This window comes from Mchenga conophoros, linkage group LG5, assembly GCF_057382185.1.
Source record: "Mchenga conophoros isolate Kocher_MC1m ecotype Shallow Benthic linkage group LG5, M_conophoros_male_GT1.1, whole genome shotgun sequence".
Classification (NCBI taxonomy): Eukaryota; Metazoa; Chordata; class Actinopteri; order Cichliformes; family Cichlidae; genus Mchenga; species Mchenga conophoros.
Genome location: NC_140530.1, coordinates 9619313 through 9641842, shown reverse-complemented (window position 1 = coordinate 9641842; position 22530 = coordinate 9619313). Strand labels below are relative to the sequence as shown.

Here is a 22530-nt window from a genome sequence, read left to right as displayed (position 1 = left end):
ATTAGAACCCAGATTACTAAACTGATAAATTACATTTGTAGGCCAATAAGAATACCTATTCAATCAATAAAATTCATTCAACTTTGAGCTGGCGACAGACTAAAGTGATTTTCGTGTCTCCTTTAGAGACAGCGGGGTGGTATCAGAGCTGAACACACAGACTAACCTTTACCTTTCAACTATATGCCTTTTAAAGTTTCACAGCTTTAATGTGCAGCTTTCATCTTAGAAATAAAAAGCAGCACTAAAAGCACAGTGAGCACTACTATAAAGATATCAATATATTTATTTTACCTCTGTGCACACTTTTGATGGTCAAATCGCCAATGAAGCTGAGTTTCTGCAATATTAGGTCTGCGCTCCTGTTTTATTTATAGTGTTGTATTTGACAGTTGCATTTTTTATAGATCTCTATCAGCTGTTCCTCTGGTAATGTCTCTGACTGGAGTAAGGAGTGCTCAATCAATCCATTTTGTACAGCAGAACTGTCAAATGACACGTCAAGTGCCCCCTTTTATGTGAGAGTGCACATAACCTGGAGCAGAAAGCGTGTGTCCGAAATGAAAGCTGGCAAACACCATCGTGATAACTGTTAATCCAAAGCTCAAGTTTTAAGCTTGTCTATGTCAAACATGCTTCATTGTATATCTCCCAGGTGTATTATTTACTGTGTATATAAACATGCTGGTATGAGAGCATTTCCAACTGATTCTCGACCTGGAGGAAAGTTCTTAATTTTAATTTGAGTGAAAACCATGGCTGCCAACCTCTTATATACAATGAAAATAAATAAATAAGAAATCAGTGAATCATGAGGCCATCATGCTGTGTCACTTGGAAACTGTGACTATACAAAGATTTTTGATATATTCATAATAGTCAGACACTTTCACCTGCTGATGGCCATTGCTAAAAAAAAAAGGTTAATCTTTTTTATAACAGCAGTACATTATTTAATTACTTACTCTGAGAAAGTCATTTATCACACTGATTGTTACAATAATTTTTCGTTATTCACTGAAACGATCCAAAATGCACTACAACAGGATATAAAAGCGACAGTTATTGTGATTTGGCACTATATGGCAAGTAAAATTGAGTTGAACTAAACTGTCCTATAATTTCTGGTTAGCAACATAAATCGTAGGCTACAGTCCTGGATGCAGTTTGGATTTCACCACCCTGCTCTTGTTGGTTTAAAGTAATGTTCATATTGCCACTGTAGGCCACTCTGTTATTTACCTCCTGCGCACAAACTGAAATCTGTTCATTGTGCTCAGTTTTTCTCTTTTAACCCGCTCACGGTGCAGATAACTGAAGCCCCCCTGCTTTTAAGCAAGCAGCAATATAATTGTCAGTGTCACGTAATTACTGAATTTAGCTGTTAGATTACTTCATATGTGATGTTAATCCTGCTGCACCACCAGTGCTAATGGCTCCACAGATTATAATATAAACCAAGACGGCCCATCTATTTCTTTTTTCTTACCAAGCTTAGCTTAGCATTTTTGGCTGCTGCCATATTTTTTAATCCAAACGTGCCCATATTTGGATGAAGGATTGAAGTTTTAACACTGGCCAGCTTTGTTGGCAAACTATCCCACAAACACAGGTACCCCTACCTACCAAAACTGTGGCACAGGTAACAGAGGATACAGCTGCCTGTGTCAGATCACATGATGAGTTATTTAAAAAAGAGGCATTATTCACAGGTGGTGTTATAAAGTGTTACCAAAAAGATTACTAAATTCCTTTTTGATACCAGATGATACATTTGCTAATTTTATTGCAAAATTGGGCATTTTAACATTTTGGGATGGGAACATTTCGCACTTTTCATTCCTGAGGGACTAGTCAGGTAGGCATCAACATAATCAGGCCTGACCGATGTTCAAATTCAAATTAGAATGAAGGGTAAATTTAACTGGGAAGAATAAGATAAAGATAAATATATAAATTAAAGTTGAAAATAAAATAACTGTACAACAAAATACACAATACACAATATAGAACTATATAAGAATGTATGAAGAAATCTAAATATAAATAAATATATACACAATAACAGCAGCTGTACAAGTATTAACCGGAAATGAAGAATATAGTGACCAGTGTTGTGCAAAACCAAAGTCCAGTGTGTGTGTAAGAACCATATGTGTGGGTCAGTACTGTGTGGTGGTGTGATTGAGAGACCGTATCGCCTGCGGGAAGAAGCTCCTCCTCAGTCTCTCTGTGTTGGTCTTCAGGGAGCGGAATCGCTTTCCTGACCTCAACAGAGAGAACAGTCTGTTGTTGGGATGGCTGAGGTCCTTCACGATCTTCCTGGCCTTGGTCCGGCACCGCCTGCTGTAGATTGAGCGCAGGTCAGGGAGCTCGGAGCGGATGGTGCGCTCAGCTGACCGCACAACCCTCTGTAGAGCTCGTCTGTCCTGCATGGTGCTGTTCCCGAACCAGGTTAAGATGTTTCCCGCCAGGATGCTCTCTATGGTGCAGGAGTAAAAGTTCCTGAGCACCTTGGAGGGCAGTTGGAAGTCTCTCAAGCGTCTGAGGTGGTAGAGACGCTGTCGGGCCTTTTTCACCACGGTGTTGATGTGACAGGACCATGACAGGTCCTGCGTGATGTGAACTCCGAGGTATTTGAAGCTGTCCACTCTCTCCACTGGGCACTCGTTGATGACGGGGGTCTGGTAGTTCCTCTCCTGCTTAGTGCTGAAGTCCACTATCAGCTCCTTTGTCTTACTGACGTTTAGAAGGAGGTTGTTCCTCTGGCACCAGTTCTCCAGATTCCTAATCTCCTTCAGGTAGGCCGTCTCGTTGTTATCTCGTTGTTATGTGTTCATAAATCTTTGCACAGAAATGCCTATCAATAAAAAGTAAACCTCTAGTCATTGTACAGGAGAACTTGAAACTGCCGCCCTGATAAAGTAACAAACCCCCACCTCCTTTACCCTTTACCATTCAGGATTTGAAGTAAAGGAGGAGCTTCATAAAGGTGAGACCCATTTGGGTTTGTGTTAGTCAACAGATGGCTGACCTTTTCCAACCTGCTTTCTAATGTCAGAGTTGTGCTGGAGGAAAAGTCGGAAGCAGCGTAAGGTCAGATGTAAACCAAGGTGGAAATCCACTGCTTTTTGTTTTAGTTTAACTTTAATACACAGATAAAAATGGCCACTCCCACACACCAGTTAATATGAGTATGAGTACATTTCACATTGTTTTAACAAAGCAATCAGTACATTGATGACATACACATTGTTTCACCTTCATGACCCTCAAAGTTTCATCTGTCTCTGCTTTCGTTATTTGCTTATTTTGGGCTATTTTTCACATGGATGCTGACTTTCATTGCCGAGCCTGTTTGAATTAAGACACAACTGTAATAGTAGGAGCTACATCTAAGAAGATGGAAATGAGCTTGAATCCTCTGTGTGAGCCCCGAGACTTAACACACATTCATGCTCACAGTAGGCTGCAGGCAAAAAGCGTAGCGCTTTAATTGGGCCCTCAGAGAAAACAGCGGAACAATCCATCCAACAATTCATTATGCATTTAACAGATGATTAACATTACTGAAATACATTATGGTTCCACGCTGTTATTGTGTTTTTGTGTGCCATCATTCAGACACTACAGAAGTAATAATCTCATCACAGTCGAGTCCAACAAGTACACGACAAGAACAAGTGAAGCAAATCACTTTCTTTCTTGTTGATTGTATTCCGCATTATGAATTTCAGTTTGTTTAACATCACACGGTGACATCAGTGTACGGACTGCGAAGCGATGTTCTCACCACTATTCAACGAGCAAATTGATATTGTGTTGGCACTGGTGGAGCTCATTGCCTCATTGCCCCAATACTTCAGAGACAGCATTTGTTTACCATAATTTCAGTTTTTCATTTCTGCTGTTCGGCGACCGTTCGTGGCCATTTGAAAAACTAATAGAAGCTGCATTGAAAACATAGATCTGGATGTTCTTTGGAGTTTACCTAACAAGGAAAGGCTTTGTGTGACTCAATGTAGAAGAAAGAAATGGAAATTTAGAGTATGTTGATTTAATGGTGTGCACCAATGATGAAACTGAGCATGTATGCTATGAATTTGCAAGGACATTGTGAACATGCTGAAGTTCATCAGCTATGTTTACCATACAGTTAGCATGCTAATGTTAGCACCAAGAGAAACAAGGACAAAGAAAAGCTGATGTGGTCTATAAAGCCAGTTAAAAGGACAAATATATTTTTTGGCCTTTTAACTGGCTTTATTGGATAGATACAGTAAAGATCGCCAGGAAAGTCATGCAGCAAAAGGCCACAGGTTGGACTCGAACTCTGGCCATGTGGCATATGGTTGCCTGCGCATCTGTCTGAGCTAAACCAGCACCCTAAAACCTGTAAGGTTTAATTGGGAGTGTGTTATAAAGCCCTTCAACATAAAGGGCTTTATAACACACTCTCATATCAGTGAGGGGTTCATAACTACAGTGTTCACCGGTGTGTTGTGTTACAAAGTAATTTGCTACACTACGTTTTTCTGTTCTTCTGTTATCTTCGTGGCAGGTGGAAAGAAAGAAAAAAACAATCAAACAAGTTTCTTTTTTCTTGTGTATTTGCGCTACAATCAGCAGATTTCAGTTTATGTGCAGGAGGAGGAAAATGGGGGAGCGGAGGACTGGAGGAATAACACAGTAAACATCCAGATGGAATGAATGACTAATTAAGTCCATGGCAAGAAACCCCTTACTGTCACACAGTAGATTAATTTCAAAGAACAATTATTGAACACAAGATAAATTAACTATTTTTAACCATTGCAGTTAGCTGTGTTCAGTCATCCTTGAGGGGCAAGGTGTGATTTTCTTTTCTATCATAGGCTTCTATAAAGGTTCTGAGAGCTTAAGGTTCTGTTTGTGTCTTTACCGTAGTTTAGTGCATTCATTTTAATATTAAAAACTCCCAGGGTAATTAGCTGTGGCTCAGGTGGTAGAGTGGGCCATCAGTCCCCAGCTTCTCCTGTGCATGTCTCAAATTATCCTTGGGCAATATACTGAACCCCAAGTTGCCCCAATACTGAATGTGAGATACAAGGTGTATGTAATCAGCATCTAGTATATGAAAGAAATCGCAGCTTAACTATTAAGCTACATGCATTTTAAATGTCTGCATCCCCACTGTTACAAATCCTGCCTCAGCTCACCTAAATTCACTGCCATTAGCGTCTCTCCAGTGTTCTGTCGTAATAAGGGATAAAAGATGTGTTTTTGTCAATTTGCTTAGCTTCATTCTATCAGCTGGATAGCATTGTTCGCCATATGCAATCTAGATAAAGAGCACTTTACTGGTAGTGAAAATTTCATGTCTGAGAGTTTGGGGATAGCAGTAAAAAACCCTCACAGGTGCTGTCTCTGCAGGAGAGCCACTCACTTTCCAGAGGAGGTGTGAAGTCACACCCAAAATCTCCCCAGAACGTCCAACATGGAGCCATGGTGGTTATGTATGCCTGTGAGCTCATCACTTTGTTCAAATACAGGCAGAGAGAAGCCTGGGTTGTGAGAACTCTTACTGCACTTATCTTAAGGGCTCTCAATATATGCTAGTACTTTGCTTTCAACAGTGGCCTTCGTTGGGGTTAAACTTGGTCATTACTGGATGATGCTAACATATCTAATTTGCCAGGTGAGCAGGAGTCATGTAGAGTGGAGATTTCTATTTAGCATAATAGAAATGCTAAATAGAAATAGAAATAGAAATTTCACATAAGAAAAACATATGTCTTCAGTTGTAAGTATATGTATCCCCAATGCCATCATTTCTCACAGCTAGTATATGCTGTGAAATATGTTCAACATTTTCCAAACACATTGGTTAGTAGACATCAAAAATGGTGTTTCTTCTCATCTTGAATGTGAAATCACAGTGTCTGTAAATAAAAAGGGCAGGGATAGCTCAGTAGGTAGAGTGGTGGCCCCATGATCGGAAGGTCGGGGGTTCGACTCCACTGAACGGCTACCCTGAGGTACCCCTGAGCAAGGTACCGTCCCTACACACTGCTCCCCGGGCGCTGCACTGGTGGCTGCCCACTGCTTCACTGGGTGAATGGGTTAAATGCAGAGGAACTATTTTCCCTATGGGGACTAACACGCACACTTTACTTTACTTGTCTAACAAAAGCTAAGCTCACTTCTGTGCATTGCTTTAAGATAGACCCATTTACAATACTTGACGTAATATGGAAAATAAATTAGACAAAACCTCTTCAAGCAAAGAAACAGAGATCATCCAATGGCCCCCAAAAGAATTAGAACCTGCACAAATATTTGCACACTGACATTGTGGTTCTCATACAGTATTCATCCACTTCAGCTGGAGTTTTACATCGTTCACCTCGAGTGTAACAAAAGAAAAAGGAAGCCATAGACTCCCCCATGTCATTTTGCTTCACCTTCAGCGCAAAGACTGAGCTTCTCTCGCTCCGCACCTTTGAAAGCGTACATGATGTTTTAGTGGTTTCCCACCTGCAGGGTGTTGACCTTGTCAGTGGTATTTCAGGCTCCGGGGACTTCTCTCACTTGGCTGCCACAGCCTGCAGGTGGATGAAGGGAGGAGTTGTCATGGAAACCGGCCACTGGGATGGGACACGGTGCAGGCTCCGCCGCACGCTTTGAAAAGCTTTCATTGATAGCTGTCCCAATGAGCTGATTTCCGGTCTGTTACTAGGCTACCCGCTGAGTCTGTATAAAGGCTCGCCCATTTCCTGCAGATTAAAGGACTGCAGCGGATGTTTCAAAGTAGCACTTTCAATGCTCAGGTTTTACAAATGCCCGACCACTCATGAGGTGTCTTCTTCTTGCAGCATGAACAACATTCCTGATATTTCCTTGCACAATCTATAATGATTGTGTAAGTGTCCTGTGAGTTTCTGCCCAGACTGTTTTGTTGTGAATAGTATCACATCCTGTCGAATCATTACACCTGCTATTTAGCATTCACACAACATCACATCTTTTCTAATAAAGACAACTTACCAAACTGTGACTGTTTTCCCTGCTATTAAATCAATGCAGAATCCTTAAACTCTATACCGTTGTTAAAGCAGTGATATCTGTTCATTGAAAACTATAATTGATGACAGAGAAACAGCTGCTACACATAAAGTAATGAATGGCTGATGAACTGTCCATTGTTTTTCCCCCTGCAGCGTAGGAGATTTGTCTCCATTGCAGCAATAATTGAGGCGGAAAGGGGCGGAGAGAGCACGCAGGAGAATGAACATGTTGTCAGGGGAGACTAAACGGAGATCGTCTGATTGCACCACAAGGCCCAGAGCTGTCAGTCAACATCAGAAACAAACAGAGCTTCAGGACTCCCACCGGAAAGACACTTTTTCTAGACACAGAGCCATCCCATTTTGGATTTGCATTGCGATGTAGTTCTGGACCTCGCTAGGACAGTGCTGGGCTGCACATTACTCAACATGAATTTCTCTGTTTTGTTTTGTTTTTTGCAGAAAGGGCACTGCATAATTTTACTGACGGAGAAGCACAGATGATGCTAATAATATTCCAGCGAATGAAAATCCAACATGGCACACTGATTAATAATTTTCAGCCTGAGAAATGATGTATAATTTATGAAGCACAACATGCAAAATGAGAATATGAGACAGTTGGGTAATTATTAGAACGGTTGCCTGGTGGAAAACAGTGCTGCAGCCTTTACTGTAATTGTTGATTATCCACAGTCCCCATTTCCTTTGGTTTGTCTCGATTATGTTATACTTCCTGGGGTGTTTTCTTTCTATTATGGACTTGGGAATGCTATGGCAACAAAAACATCCACTGTCTTGGGTTTGATTGACTAAATTCTTGGTTTTTCAAGTTACTGTACCTACTCTAAGGCATATTGTGCAGTAATTATAGTCTTCTGAGAGAAGAATTTAAATTGTTCTATGATAACTGCATCTTCAATTTTCTTCCCATCAACACAGCCCAAGTCTAAGTGTTGACAGACTTGGGTTACAGCCTAACACCTACAGCTATTCTCATCATACTGATATTAATAAAACCCAACATAGGATATTAATAGATGATGAGTTTTCCCCTTTAAGAATAATTTCGGCTGTTAAACCTTTGCTTCGGTCTGTCATTCATCAATTAATCGATGGCTGCATGCACCACACAATGGTAAATGAATGGTATTGCAATAAAAAAAAAAGGCTTGGTGTTGAAATCATGGTTTAGAAAATGTGAGGAAAAAAGATTTTATTTAACTTGTTCCTCAACGAACAACATGTTGGTGTGTGTAAACCACAACAAAACCAGTGATTGTAGACATATTATAGCAAAATAAGAAACAAAGTATTTAAGAAAGTTAAAAAGCCTTACATCTAGTTACCTAGTTTATAACATTCATATTTCTATTGCTGGCTTACAGCAGTGGCTCTGCAAACTTAAACTCTAAATTAAACATATGGTTATTTTAACGGACAAAAAGAAACTTAAATCATAGCTGATACAACGTTACGGAAGAATTTCTAACATTATTCAATAGACAGTATATCAAGTCTAAACATACTTTGTCAGCTTATATTTGAGTTGATAGACAAATTAGTATATATATATATATATATATTTCAGTGCACAACAGTCAACGGTGAAACTGTTTTACAAGAGAAAGAAAGATTACAGTCTCTAACAGTTTTGCCAGAGAAACGAATCAAAAACATCTTGGATTTCAGTTTTTTTTCCTTTGCTCACGCGTACCGAATCCGTGACGATGCTCATGCTGTGTTCATCGAAACGAGTACTAAAAGTAAAGCACAGTGACTACTAAGTCCAGGAAGCTAAACAAAGCTGCCGTGTTGTGTGTCAAACTGGGTAAAAAGGCAGTATGCTAAACTAGAGATTTGAAAATGGCGGTTCATCGCCCGCTTCAGTCTGAGAGAACAAAAAATAAATAAATCAAGAAACAAGAAAAGGAAAAGGAAAAAAAAAATGCTCAGTTCACTTTTACACAAAGAAGCAAATATGTATATTTGTGCTCCTAAAACAGTGTCCCACTTGCAAAGCTGCTCTCACCACATGTAATAACTGCGTGTGGTGTCCACCTGGCTGGGTTTGGTCTCAGAAGAACCCTCTTTGTCCTTCTCACTGTCTGCCTCCCAAAGATTGATAAGGGGGGGGTACAGCTCATTTAGTGGTATTGATGAGGTTTTCTGCATATACTTTTTCAGGGAATGGTGATAATTTTTCCTCTTCCACCTCTTGGCAATGTAGACACCCAGGGAGGCCAGGCTGATGACTGCAAACATTGATCCCATGACTGCTGCAAGAGCAGTGTTGGTCCCTTGGTCTGACATTTCAACGGCGAAGGTAGCCTGCTTTGTCGTCACATTAACGCATGACTTTTGCGTTTGCTGGTGGATGTTTGAGACAGTGAGGCACACCTCATACTCCGTTGCTGGCTGTAAATGTGTCAGGTTGTATTCATGAACATCCACGGGTACTCTGGCAGTGTAAGTAATATGTGGGTTGTCTATTTTCATGGTTGCAGATGACCACTTGAGGTTAGAGGTCATTACATTGGAGTTTATTTTCCAGGCAACGAGAATTGAGTGAGATTCGGTCTGTTTGACGTTGATCTTCATAAGCTGCGTGCTGTCTAACAGGGTGCCGTTCACCCTTATGGCAGTCACTCTAGTGTCAGCTCCCTCTGAGTTTTCGGCCACACAGGTATATCTGCCAGAGTCTTCTACTTGGATATGAGAAATTCTCAGTGTACCTTCACTACTGAGGCTGTACTTGTCAGATATGTTGTCGATGGATATCTTGTTTCCCATGGGCGTCACCCAGTAGATTTCAGGCTCTGGCTGGGACATGGCTCTGCAGTCCAAGTCCACAGTCACTCCAATGTCCAAATTTTGGTGGCTGGGGAAGGTATCGTGAGAAATCATGGGCAAGCACTGGTTTGCTAAGTTATTCTGCAAAACTTCACGCACATGCATACCCCTGAACTCTGTTGGCATGGCACAAAACATGGAAAGAGGTTCCATAAAGCGGACTGTTGTTTTGTTGGAGCTCATCCACTGGATGACACAGTCACAGCGCAGAGGGTTGCTATGGATGCTGATCTCTCGTAAGTTGGGCAGTGAGTCCACTGTGGACTGATAGAGGGCATTCAGAGCGTTATTGTTCAGCATAAGGCTCTCCAAAGCTGGAACATCACGAAAGGCCTGGCGGTGGATGTAAGAGAATTTAGGGTTGTTTGTAGCCTCCAACTTAGTGAGTTCAGGAAGATTATCCAAAGCATAACGGTCAATTGAAACTAGCTCTCCCATGTTGTTTATACCAAGCTCCTTCAGTCTCAGGATGTTCTTGAAATCTCCTTCTTGGATCTTGTGCACTGGGTTTTTGTTCAAATCCAAGAACTTAAGGTTAGGTAGTTTCTGAAGTGCTCTCTGAGGAACTCGGACAAGCTTGTTATCATAGAACGAGAGACTCTCAAGATTGTCAAGTCCTACTAAAGCATTTCCAGGAATGTCTGTCAAATCCATTCCAGCCAATACAAGGCTTCTCAGATTGCCCAGTGGTTTGAAATTAAAGTCCATTATTCCAACAACAGGATTCTCCCCAATCATTAGGATCTCTAGATTGGGTGTAGATTCAAACCACTGGCTGTTGATGGTCTTGAGTTTGTTGGAGTTGAGGTGAAGCCTGAGCAGATTATGGAGCCCAGAGAAGGCATTGGCAGAGATCGTGTTGATCTGATTATGGTTGATGTAGAGTTCCTGCAGGTTGCTGAGATCCTGCAGACAGTAATCGGGCATTTCAGTGATCTGGTTCTCCTCCAGGTGAAGTGTGGTGAGCTGGGACATATTGGTAAGACCAACATCTCGAATGCTACTGAAATTGTTCTGGGATAGGTCCAACTCAGTTAGGTTAAACAGCTGCTCTAGCTCCTCACTGGTCCTGGCAATATAGTTGCTCTGTAAGAGGAGAACCTGAGTGTCACTGGAAAGATTTCCTGGAATGCGTGTCAGACGAAGATCATTGCAGTCTACAGTGATGGCTTCTCTGTACGTGGACTGGGGGGTAAACCAGGGTCGGATCTCACACACGCACAGCTGGGGGCACTCATTGCTCTGGACAAAAGATAACCCTGCTGATACCAGGATCAGGCCAATAAACACCTGGCCCAGAAAAAGGCAGTCTAACCTCCATCTAGCCATGATGGAGAGGGACAGCAGGTGGGTCCAATGACTTGGGAAAACGGTGTGTTACAGTCATCAACCAGACTTTCCACAGATTATGTCCTTAAGTCCATGAAATCAAATGCTCAGGAAATTCACAGCAGGATCTTTGAGTTTCAGGATAACCTGAAAAGAAGAAGAAAACATGTATGTCATTATACTGAAAATAATCTCCATCTCATTTTTAGAATATAAAGGGTTGATACTTTTTAGCTAGCTTGTTATCTTGGCCCTAAGATTTGAAAAGACAACACCAGTACCGGTTTGTTGTCCAGACTGGAATAGCAACTATTTCCATATCCAGACACTGGTGCTAATTCAAGCTTTACAAATATCTTTGTTGCCCCGAAAATGGATCTTAGGGTGTATCCCCACTATGGGTACTGTGTCCGAGCACCTCTGATCTTTGTACTGCACTCCAGAGTTCTTGAAGATGTTGGCCCAGATGATGTTCAGTTGGACTTGAGCATAGTATACACGTAGTGTGATTACTGAGCAACCAAACACAGAACCCAAATCCTTCCTCAATGACAGCTGCCCTTGTAAAAATGAAGTAATTAACAAATCTATAAGGCATGTGAGAGGACAGTGTGTCACTGCTTCCAAATATGGACTCAATTAAGCCACAAAATGTTAAAAGAAAATCAGAAACTTCCTTAAGCTCTGCAAGAGCACTTCTCAAAAGCGTGAATGTGCGTGGGAGAGAATGGGTTGAAATGCTGAGACAACGTGAAGTGTGCTCAGGCCAGAATCATTAGGTGCAGTGTGAGCACTTACCAGTGGGGGGATGGGAGGAGGGGATAGCAATTGTGCTTGGGCAAGGTACAGGTGCAACTGAGACCAGCCTAGTATATCCTTAATGACTTTTGTGCCTCTCTGACTGTTCTTTTTGCATATCTCACTCACTATTGGATGAAACATGATACAGAAATTTATGTTAAAACTTAAGTGAGCCTATATTATAACATGGTACATGGTAAAGATTATACCCGCTAAAGATCAGTATTGTTGCTGCCGTGGGCGTGTTAGTATGCTGATATTAGCATTTAGGTCAAAGCGCTACTGTGTCACAGTACACCTCACAGTTACCCCGACATGGATGTATCCTCTGCTTAATCTTGTTATCTGTAGGAATTAATGAAATATCAAAGATCGTTAATGTCTCTCATAAATGCAGCAATTACACAAGACAGAAGATTAAGTAAGAACAACTGCCTCTCCACTATCCTTGTGAGACTTGTCATTATTTGCAGCATCAACAGTTTTGAGAAAATGCAATTTCAGCTCATTACAATGCATGCACAAAACACTGCTCTGAACTACTTGGAAACAGCTCATATTCCATCGAGGGCTTTCATCTCTCCAACAGGCCCATAAGGACTCGATCATTAGCTTCTCCGAACATCATTACACCCTGTGAGATATTGGTACATGCCAAGCCTCAAAGAAAACAAAAAAAAGATGCACTGCTTAATTTTTAATGCAGTGTCTTCAGCATTCAGAATTTGGGGCAAACATGAAAAAAAATGATTTCAGCGGGCCTAGGATTTTTTTTTTTTTCACAAATAGCTGAATATAGAAAGAAGAATGTCAAAAGTTTATTTGTTCAGCTCTAACAAGGCTTAAGACTACAAATTCAAGGAGTGGGTTGTTAGTTGTGAGAAGAAGAGAAACCTTGATCTGGCCATGCAGTCGCTTTGTTTAAGGAGTAGGAGCTTTAAGTGGTGTGATGGGCATCTGCTAGCCCATATGGCAGTAACACCTACTTCACGGAGTTGGAAGATAGAGCATTAAATCTGGCAGCTTTTACTTGAAAGCACTGCCACGTTTTAGACCCCTCATTGTGTATGACAGCAAGTGAAATACAGTCATTACATTTTTATCTAGGACTGATAATGCTGACTTTGGTGTGGACGTCAATATTGCAGCTACCCTACAGAAACTTTACTCTGACTCCTTGACTTTTCCACTGGATGAATTCAGATTATGTTGGTGATGCTCCAGGCAGTTCTTTTAGTGCACCCACGGTTGCTGTTTTGAGTGAATTGTCTCAATAATCATTGGATGCACTGCCAATAAAATATATCTAACTTGCCCTTTTGCCTCTGGAGATGAAATGTAAGATTTTTTGTGCAGCCACAACTTTTTAAAATCCAACGCTGTTTTTTATTCATTTATTTGTCGAGTATTTTCTCTCAAAATCAGACACAAAGGTAAAGAAATTCCCATCAGCTTCAGCTGTGCTTACTGCCTGTTAGCAAATGCTAACATACTTAAAAGCTAAACTAAGATATGGGAAGGCTTACCAATATGATAGCTATGATAATACTACATTATCATTGTCTCTGTTATTAATGTAAGCACATCAACTTTAGCACTTGGCTTAAAGCGATGCTGCGCAGCTTTACATTCAACATCCTTTCTTCTATTTTCGATTTGTTTACATCTTTACAGCACAAATAACTATTGTCACTGCTGTATCTTTACTAATGCTAATTAGTAATATTAGGTTGTCCTCAGTGGTTTTTCAGTAAACCACAGAGACACTTAAGCTACCCCCTAAGTTAATTAGGTCTATTTAGGACTCCACCCACCCAGTGTAGAGCCACACAGCAGCCTTCACAATGGTTCCACCTTCTTTGTGGTCAACACCAGCTTAAGAAGATACCGCTTAAGAGGCTTTCGAGCAAGAAAGCTGAGTAATACATCTGAATGCAAACTGCCTGGCAACAGCACCAAGGAGACAGCAACGCGACTCTGTTCCGCCTATACCAGGGATTCCCCTTGGACAGGGCGGAGCATTGGTGAGACAGATCTTGTTTTTAAGCTAAAGGCTGGTATTTTGTGACGATTGCTGCGTACGCAGTCGGGGTTTGGCAGATGGAGATGATGAAGTGCAGATTAGCTGGGTGTAGTGTACTGGAATCAGACCCAGAGGAGAGAAACAGGTCACTTGGCACTTTAATTAATAGCAGCACATCAGTGGAATCTAAGACTAGAGAGCGCGAGAGCAGCGTTAATGCACGGATAATCTCGTTACAGAAAGAATTGTTTAAGTGCTTGTTTGTCACTTGGTCAATGACTAAATGTTCTGTTGTTATACAGTATTTAAAATGATTTAGCTGAGTTCATGGGAATATCTTCAGAAACATGGATAAAGATGATGACAGTATATGTAACCTTTTTAAACTTGTTCTGTAAATATTGAAATTGTTTTGCATAAAAGAGCACAATTAATGATAAAGGTCCATTCTGACACTGTTAGATCAGTGTCATCCTAATGAAATGACGTGTTTCAAAGCAGTGTTTAAATCCATATCCACGACATACGACTGCAAAACATGTTTAAAATATGCCACACATCAACATTATAAGGCAGATGTAGGAATATATTATTGTCTGCCCTCCTGTATTTAACACAAATGGGGATAATCTTAAATTCTCCCCGCCTGCTGAATGCTGACAACTTTGTCAGCTTTGTCCTCTTTATACAATGTAAGATTAAGAAGTTTCTTATCCCTTTTGGTACTGTACATAAAACACAACTAATACTTTAAATGCTGTTTTGATATATCTACAACCATGTAAAAGGTGAAAATTACATAAATATCAGAATCCTGATTTTTTTTCCAAACACAGGGTGAAAGATGTCTGGGGCCAAAACTGATAAAGGTTGCACAAGTCAATTGTGAGCACAAATACACAGGGAAGCTTAAAGAACCCAGGAGGTGGAGGAAAAATCAACAACACAACAGCAAAAGGCAGGAAAGAGGAAAAACCAGGTTTTAACCACAGGTACCTCTGAACCTGTGAATGGGACACTTGAACCAAACGCCACAGCTTGAGATTTCAGCTCTGTCACCTCAGACATTAATAGCATCATCACACCGATGGGTAGGTGTTTTAACATCATAGCTCACAGAAATGCATCGGTAACCTGAACTGCAAAACTTCTCAACTCTTCGACAGACACACATTTATTTTTCATTAGTCTGCTTGACTCTTTTTCATTTCAGCTCTCATGACTACTTTTACTGTATAATTACACATTTTACCCACACAGGCACACTTCAGATAGGTTTCAATGCAATGACTGCAAAAAAGAAAAAAAAAGATCAGTTTCACAATTCCTTCCACAGGAAACTGAATGATTTTCTCTGCCACCTTCATCATTAGTGGGTTAAGTCTATTAATACAATATCTACGCAGTTAGCAAAGTGATCTTATGGTAATCACAGCAGCCCTTAGAGTGAAGCCAGATGCACCTATTAACGCTAATGGGGGATTGTGGCTTGCTTTCTAAATTTCAGATCTTGGCAGTGTCCTTTAATGATTCATTTCCTGGGATTTGACAAAATGCATTAAGCTCATCTCGTGGTAGGGCAGAACTTTTTCATAGTGCCAAAAGAAATTAACTTAATTACCCCGGGTGGGCACAAACGGACACCTGTGAAAACAGCTGCACATTATCTATGGAAGACTTGATTTCTGCTGTGCAATGCTCTGGTGAGACACATCACAAAGACAAGACATTATTAAGATGAAATTTAGGCATTTGTTGGTTATTTAAGCTGTGTCTAATGCAAAGCACATCCATCTTTTGCATCACAGTATCTCACGGTTACTCAGCTTCCTCCTTTCAAAAAAAGTGAGCTGACCCCGCCGTTTAGTTAGCCCTCAATCCACTGATACCTCAGTGGATACTCAAGCATCACAACAGGGCGCATAGCTCACATGTAGATTACATAGAATGTGAAAAGGAGGCTTTTATAACATTTGTTCAAATTGTTACATGCATAATTAAATTAATAAGTACACGCAGGTGCCAAATCATGTTTTTTTGTAACTCTGTTTCCTCACCTTCCTGTCTTCTTTCCTGTCTTGTCACTTTTTAATAAAGGCAAAAGACAAAAATAAATCTGAAAAAAGAAAGAAAAAAAAAAACAATTACAGCTCGTTTTCACCAGCTGCACATGTGTGCTTCAATAAAAGCTCTCAAAGATTAAAAAACATACAAAAGAAAAGCTGAAACCAACAGGCAATTTATTAATTTGTTTCATATGCTCTAAATCAAAAACATTTTAACGAATAATTTCCCCATTGTTATTATGATGGGTCCCATTTATTTGGCTAACTTCGAAGCTCATCCACTTAGCATGGATAGCGGCAGGTACAGAGTCTGTCAGTACAACAGAGTCTGTCATGCTGTAAAAGCCGACCCCGGTCAGTTTAGAAACTTTTGATGCAATACTTAAAATTTCACACTCTAATGGGAACCGGGACACATGGCATTTACATCTGACCTCACACATCCCTAAAAATATCACATTTGTCTGCAGGAACTGGTGAGCCACAGGTCATGACCTGGCTAATATGCTAAGACTGTGTTTGATAATGCATCCAGTTTCCCTGCATCAATATCTGTAGAACGTGTCTGTGATGAGCACTTAATCGTGGTTCCTGTGTGTGCAGTGGAATATGTCATAAAGCAGCGGTCCACAACCTTTTTTGCGCCATGGACCGGTTTATGCCCGACATTATTTTCACGGACCGGCCTTTAAGGTGTCGCGGATAAATGCAACAAAATAAAACCAGTACCGGTACCGAAAAAAAGAAGATTTATTCATAACACACGAGAAAAGACCCAGGAAAACCGAGTTAACGATAAAAACGATAACAAAATAAAGCTGAAAACCGATAAAAACCCTGAAAACCATACATTTCACACCTGAGCCTCAACTCTCGCGGCCCGGTACCAAATGACTCATGGACCAGTACTGGTCCGAGGCCCGGGGGTTGGGGACCGCTGTCATAAAGTACAAAAGGTCTCTCTCTGAAAACATTCAAGCTACTAAATTATGATGTCTGTCTGATTGCATTTTTCCCCTTAAATGTAACATCAACTGAGCGTAACATGCGAAATATGAAAAGGAGATTTAATAAATGGATAACAAGAGTTTTGCATTAGGGCTCTCTCGGGAGCCTGAAATAGAACTCTCCCTTCTGGTCCAGGTTCACCTTTTAAGTTTTACTTTATTAGTGTGCACGGATTAAAAAGACAAAACAAAACAAAAAAACAGATAAAACAGAAATGAGGGAAAACAAATTACAGGCGGAGCAGGTGAGATAAACAACCCCAGGGTGGCTATAAACACATCATGACACAAAGGGAACCAAAGTGAGGTGACAAAAACACTCCTGAATTAGATGAGAGAACCTGAGTGACGGGAAGCGATATGTTCTACAAATAACACAACAAGAGGTCAAAGTGAAAAATATAATCTACCTAAAATGTCAGTTAACAAAATAATGATAATTATATATTATAATAATATTGTATAATGTAATAATAATAATGGTTAAACCTTCCTCGGCGGCTCTTGCAATGTAAACTTTTTATTATTATTATTATTATTATTATTATTATTATTATTATTATTATTAGGATGATGAGGTCATCCGCACTTTTCACTTGCCTTCCTTGCAGGGTCTCAAATAGCCGGTGTTACGTACACGTTCATGTATTTTTGGAGAGCACTGTGACAAATTAGTCACCATGCTGGATTTCTGCCATATATTAACATATGAGCAAGTGTGAAGGCTCAAGTGATTTCATAGCAGATGACTCACTTTAGGGTTTCCCTGGCTGGAAATGACAGGGCTACTTCATCACCAGGAATGTACGCATTATTTATTTTACAACAGCTTCATTTCTACACTTCTTAAAATTGTTTCACCTTCAGCCAGAGAGCCCACGATTTCCAGTGTGTAGAAATCTGCATTTAGTGCATTTGATGCATACTGCAAGTCTGAATTACACAACAGAGTCTCAGAGGAACAACAGTGAGTGAGATCTTATAGTAAGCGGGACATGCAGACGTTGAAATGGCACAAAACAGGCGGTTTGAACTTGCTACTGATCCCAAAAAACCCCCCCAGTACAGGATAAATTACCCAGACAAAAGCTGAAACGACTAAACAGTCAAATGAATAGTCAATCAATAGAAAATTAACCAGAAACTGTCTCCAAAGTGATGATTTAAATCTTAGCTAACTGAATATATTTGGGTTTTGGAGTGTCTTCTGAAAATGGGATTATCAGCAATGTCACCTCTGAGGATGGAAAACGATAATTGCCACTTTTTAAACCAGCTTTTCCCCTGACTTTTAAAACAGCCGATGAGAAAAATAATAGGGAAGAAATTTTTTAAAATAAAACGTCTCCATGGACCGAATTAAACTTGAGCCTGTTTATGGGCTTTTTAATAGCAAAGAGAATGACAGATATCAACTTTGAAGCAGTAAAGAGTGACAGTAAAGCTGCAAGGACATTAGTGCTGATAATTATTTTTAATGATGATCTTTGTTCAGTTACTGATGTCACTTTTGTCTACTTTTTTCTCACCTCTACATATGTATCTATTTATGGGAAGACTAAAAGCAATTCACCAATGACTGATGACCTGTTATAACTGGATGATGTTCCTATAAGCTACTGCTGCAGCAGCAATGTGTTTGTTAAAGATCTCAAAGTGCTGACTGAAAAAAAGTCAAAAAGGACTGTGCTTTTCATTTAATTTCCACAAAAGTCACAGTGACACACCTTCCTACAAATGTTCTAAATATCACCCGACAGGTGTATGAGAGAACACAGTGTCCAGTGCTGTTGGATCAGCTTTTAATCAGCCAAGTCCCTGGTACGAAGACTGTGTGATGTTGGATTGCTGCCTTCTGCACGCTCTAGCCTGGCAACTCCTGTCAACTTTGCCAAAACTACACACGTCTGTTGCGGGCTGCTTACTGCTGTGTTCTACGTTTTATAAAGGAAATCAGTGGATAACATCAAAGCCTGACTGTCCTGAAAAATTCCAGGGTTTTTTGGGGGGAGAAGAACTTTTTCTCTCTTTTTTTTTTTTTTTTTACCTTTTTCATACTTTGTTTTGTCAAAGCTTTTTTTTTTTCAGGTCTTCCTCTATGATCCTAAAGACTTCTTCTTCAACTGTGATCACACCAGATGCACAAATGTTTTATTAAACTCTTACATGTGTGAATACGTGCCATTTATCTGGTCAAAGAGGAAGTGATAAGAGCATAAATGATCAAAGCATGCAAATATAAAATATGTTTTATAGTTACAAAGCTGATTAAAGGTGCGCACCATAAATTTTACACATGGATTTCAGTTTATGGACACAAAAAGCTTTACTTAGCTGGGGAAATGTGGCAAACAATATATTTTGTAACTCTGAAACATGCTTTTGAACACTTACATACACAAAAAAATCCCTGATATCAAGCTACATTCTGGGAAAAGCAGGATGCTGTGGTTTAAGCGCTGATTCACATGAAACTGAGACTGAAGGTCAACAGAAGAGTCATTTTCTGCCATCATTTTTTTACACCAATTCCCTTAACTGCACTGGGTGCAAGGCAGATATTCTAGTAAATACAACCTTTTATGCTTTTGTTAATTTTACAGAAGCTCTCCAGCAAAGCTATTTTAGAATTTGGAAAGCAATCCCAGAGCTTCCTGCTATGACGATCCTACTTTCACCAAGCTGGTAAATCTGCCTAGTTAAAAGCTTAAACTGCACCTGTGACACCTAACCTGCAGCACTTGGAGTTAAATTATTTCAAAAGATGATGTTAGTTGAATGACAGTTAAGTGTGTTATGTAAGCAAATAGACTCTTTCCTGTCAAGCCCCTGACAGGTCGGAGAGGAGTGCTGGAAGAAAAGGAACAACAACAGGACAAAATAAGTTTAAAAAAAGAAAGAGAGACACTGAAGACCAAAAACAGCTGTCGCAGATTTTCACTATGATTAGCACTCAGTTTCCATTCACTCCAACCAACTTCTGTTATCACTCGTCTGTTCTCCACACTGGGACTTTAATAACACACTACCACCTATCACTTAAGCCCTCCCACCATACCATGCACGCAGCCTGTATACTAATGTCTTTACCAAAGTGTCTGTGGAAGACAAAGCTTCAACGCCTCAGCCCTTCTTACAGGAATAATAGTGACCTAACTGTCGGTGGTGGGGGTGGGGGCTTTAACCTCCCTCCCATGAGTTTCGATGTCTCCTAAAAACCCTACACAGAGATAGATGTAGAGAAAGACACCTGCAACATATGCACAGTAGGAGACTGTGTGTGTGTGTGTGTGTGTGTGTGTGTGTGTGTGTGTGTGTGTGTGTGTGTGTGTGTGTGTGTGTGTGTGTGAAAAAGAGAGCCTGGTGGTGTGTGCGCACTTTGTCCATGTGAGACCAGATGCTCCCTTGGCATGAAAAAGAAAATCAATCAGGTGATCCTGCCTCATCCAGCTCACTCGGTTGTGATGAACGATTTGACCTTCTGTTTGCTTTGCAAATCTGAGTGAAAGAATCAACTGAAGAAGGCCAAGCGAATGTCCAACCTTTAAACACTATTAACTCTACTAAAAAAACTGCACAGAGAAGCCTCTAATGTTAAATTGCTGAGGCGGCACTTTAATTTGACCCACAGCTCTCTGCGAGGAAACACGACTCTGGGCGCTTTGGGTTCGGGAAGAGGCCATAGACAGCAGAAATATAAATAATAATAAAAATAAAGAAAAAGTGAGGCGATTACGCAAGACTCCACGCATTAAAACACTCAAAAACAAACCTGAACTCTCTACAGCGAACCCCACGTCTGCCTGAAGTTTCGTTGAGTGATGCAAGGAAGCGGCAGCAGTCTCCCGTCACAAAAGCGCAACAGCTGCAGCGACACAAGCAGCGTTTGTGAGCCACAATGGACCCCCCGCTAATGCAACCCCATTCTCAGCACAGCATCTTTCGCAGTGGGCCCCCTCCCCTCCCTCATAAGGAGACTCTGGCGACTATTTTTTTTTCTCGCTTAAACCGGAGGGATCGAGACATCTGCCGACACACTTTAACATTAATATGCAAATCACATCCACGCGCATCGCCGAGCACGCCGCACGTAGCCCCCGCTGGCACGGCAAGTGCCGCAACGAGATCAAAGTTTGTTTTCGGTGGAATAAGATTCGAGGCGTAATAAGAGTCGAAACGTGTCGTGCACTGTAAGGTTAAACGCTCTCACGTGTGTTCAGAGAAGACTGCAAACCTGAACTGATGGGCTGAAACCAGACTGCATGCATAAAAAAATGCCCTTGAGTGCGTCTGCATCCTAAATATACCCAAACTCGTTGCGTGTCTCTTGCAGGGGGAGACGGATATCCACACTCTGTGAATCACTACACACATCAAACATCACTAATCTCTTTCTGGCATCTTCGTTTTCATTTCTTTCTTATAGAAATTACAGTTCATGAGAGGAAACTAACGCGATAAAGCAGAGGGAACCTCTCCTTCCCCTCCTCCTGTCGGGTCTCACCTTGTTGGCATTCCAGTCTGATGTTCCCGAGCGCACGGGGTCCTTTATCCAGACACACGCGTCAGCACACAACAATAAACGCCACCGGTGCCAAGTGAACGGGGCTCATCAAACAGCGTCCTAACACATATTCCGGTATCCCGGTGGGTTCAGCTGGCGGCTGTTTACAGCGATTTGTCGCTCCGAGTATCCGATCAGTCCCAGGGCGCCTCGGAGAGAGGCATGGTGTGGTCTGCACAGAGATCTTGAACCTGCTGCAACCCGCCACCGACTGCGTTGTCGCTCCGATATTCCTCCGCTCTGCCACAACCACTATCACCACCGCCACAGCCTGCACCTCCTCCTCCTACGGATGGGAGAAGAAAAATTATAAAAACACCTGGCGCTGTCCAGACCGCTCAGCTGATTACCCAGCAGGCTATTGGCTGAGAGCGCCTGTCTGTCACCGCCGGCCAAAGCAAAGCAGAGCACCATCTGCTCCGGGCTTGTGATGAGAACAAAGGCAGGAGAGGGCGGCGGGGTGGCGGAGCATGGGGCGTGGGGCATGGGGGGAGGATGTGTGTGGGTTGGGGGTTTGGGGGTGAAGTGGTGGACCTACAACTTCCCCTTTTAGCCTCCTTTAGATGCAAACCTCGAAGACAATATAATGTGTTACTGGACACGGGAGAATTCTTTGGATTATTATTATTATTATTATTATTATTATTATTATTATTATTATTATTATGTTCTAAATCCGAACATCGACTCCTGAGTTGAATGTTCGATTCTAAAAAGGATTCTAAAGTTCCTAAAATAAGTTATGATACAGATATTAATGAAAACTCAGGAATATTTCAATTTTAGTGGATGGAAGAAATTAAGATGGGAGCCTCGTCATCATGAAAAATGTCGTCGTGGC

General features: G+C 41.1%; 1 protein-coding gene across 3 annotated transcripts; it reads right to left on the bottom strand.

Annotated features, from left to right (window-relative positions):
- Positions 1 to 8247: 8247 nt before the first annotated feature.
- Positions 8248 to 22095, bottom strand: lrrn1 (leucine rich repeat neuronal 1). Of its 3 annotated transcripts, none has more exons than XM_085273093.1 (2): positions 21630 to 22095; positions 8248 to 11375 (listed from the first exon to the last, which is right to left on the bottom strand). In XM_085273093.1, exon 2 carries the CDS (start codon positions 11226 to 11228, stop codon positions 9075 to 9077), a length of 2154 nt encoding a protein of 717 aa, XP_085129219.1. In that variant the 5' UTR covers positions 11229 to 11375; positions 21630 to 22095; the 3' UTR covers positions 8248 to 9074. The 3 variants fall into 3 exon arrangements, with proteins under 3 accessions (XP_085129219.1, XP_085129220.1, XP_085129221.1); XM_085273094.1 differs by lacking the exon at positions 21630 to 22095 and adding an exon at positions 20898 to 21058; XM_085273095.1 differs by lacking the exon at positions 21630 to 22095 and adding an exon at positions 16110 to 16368.
- Between the last annotated feature and the right edge of the window lie 435 nt (positions 22096 to 22530).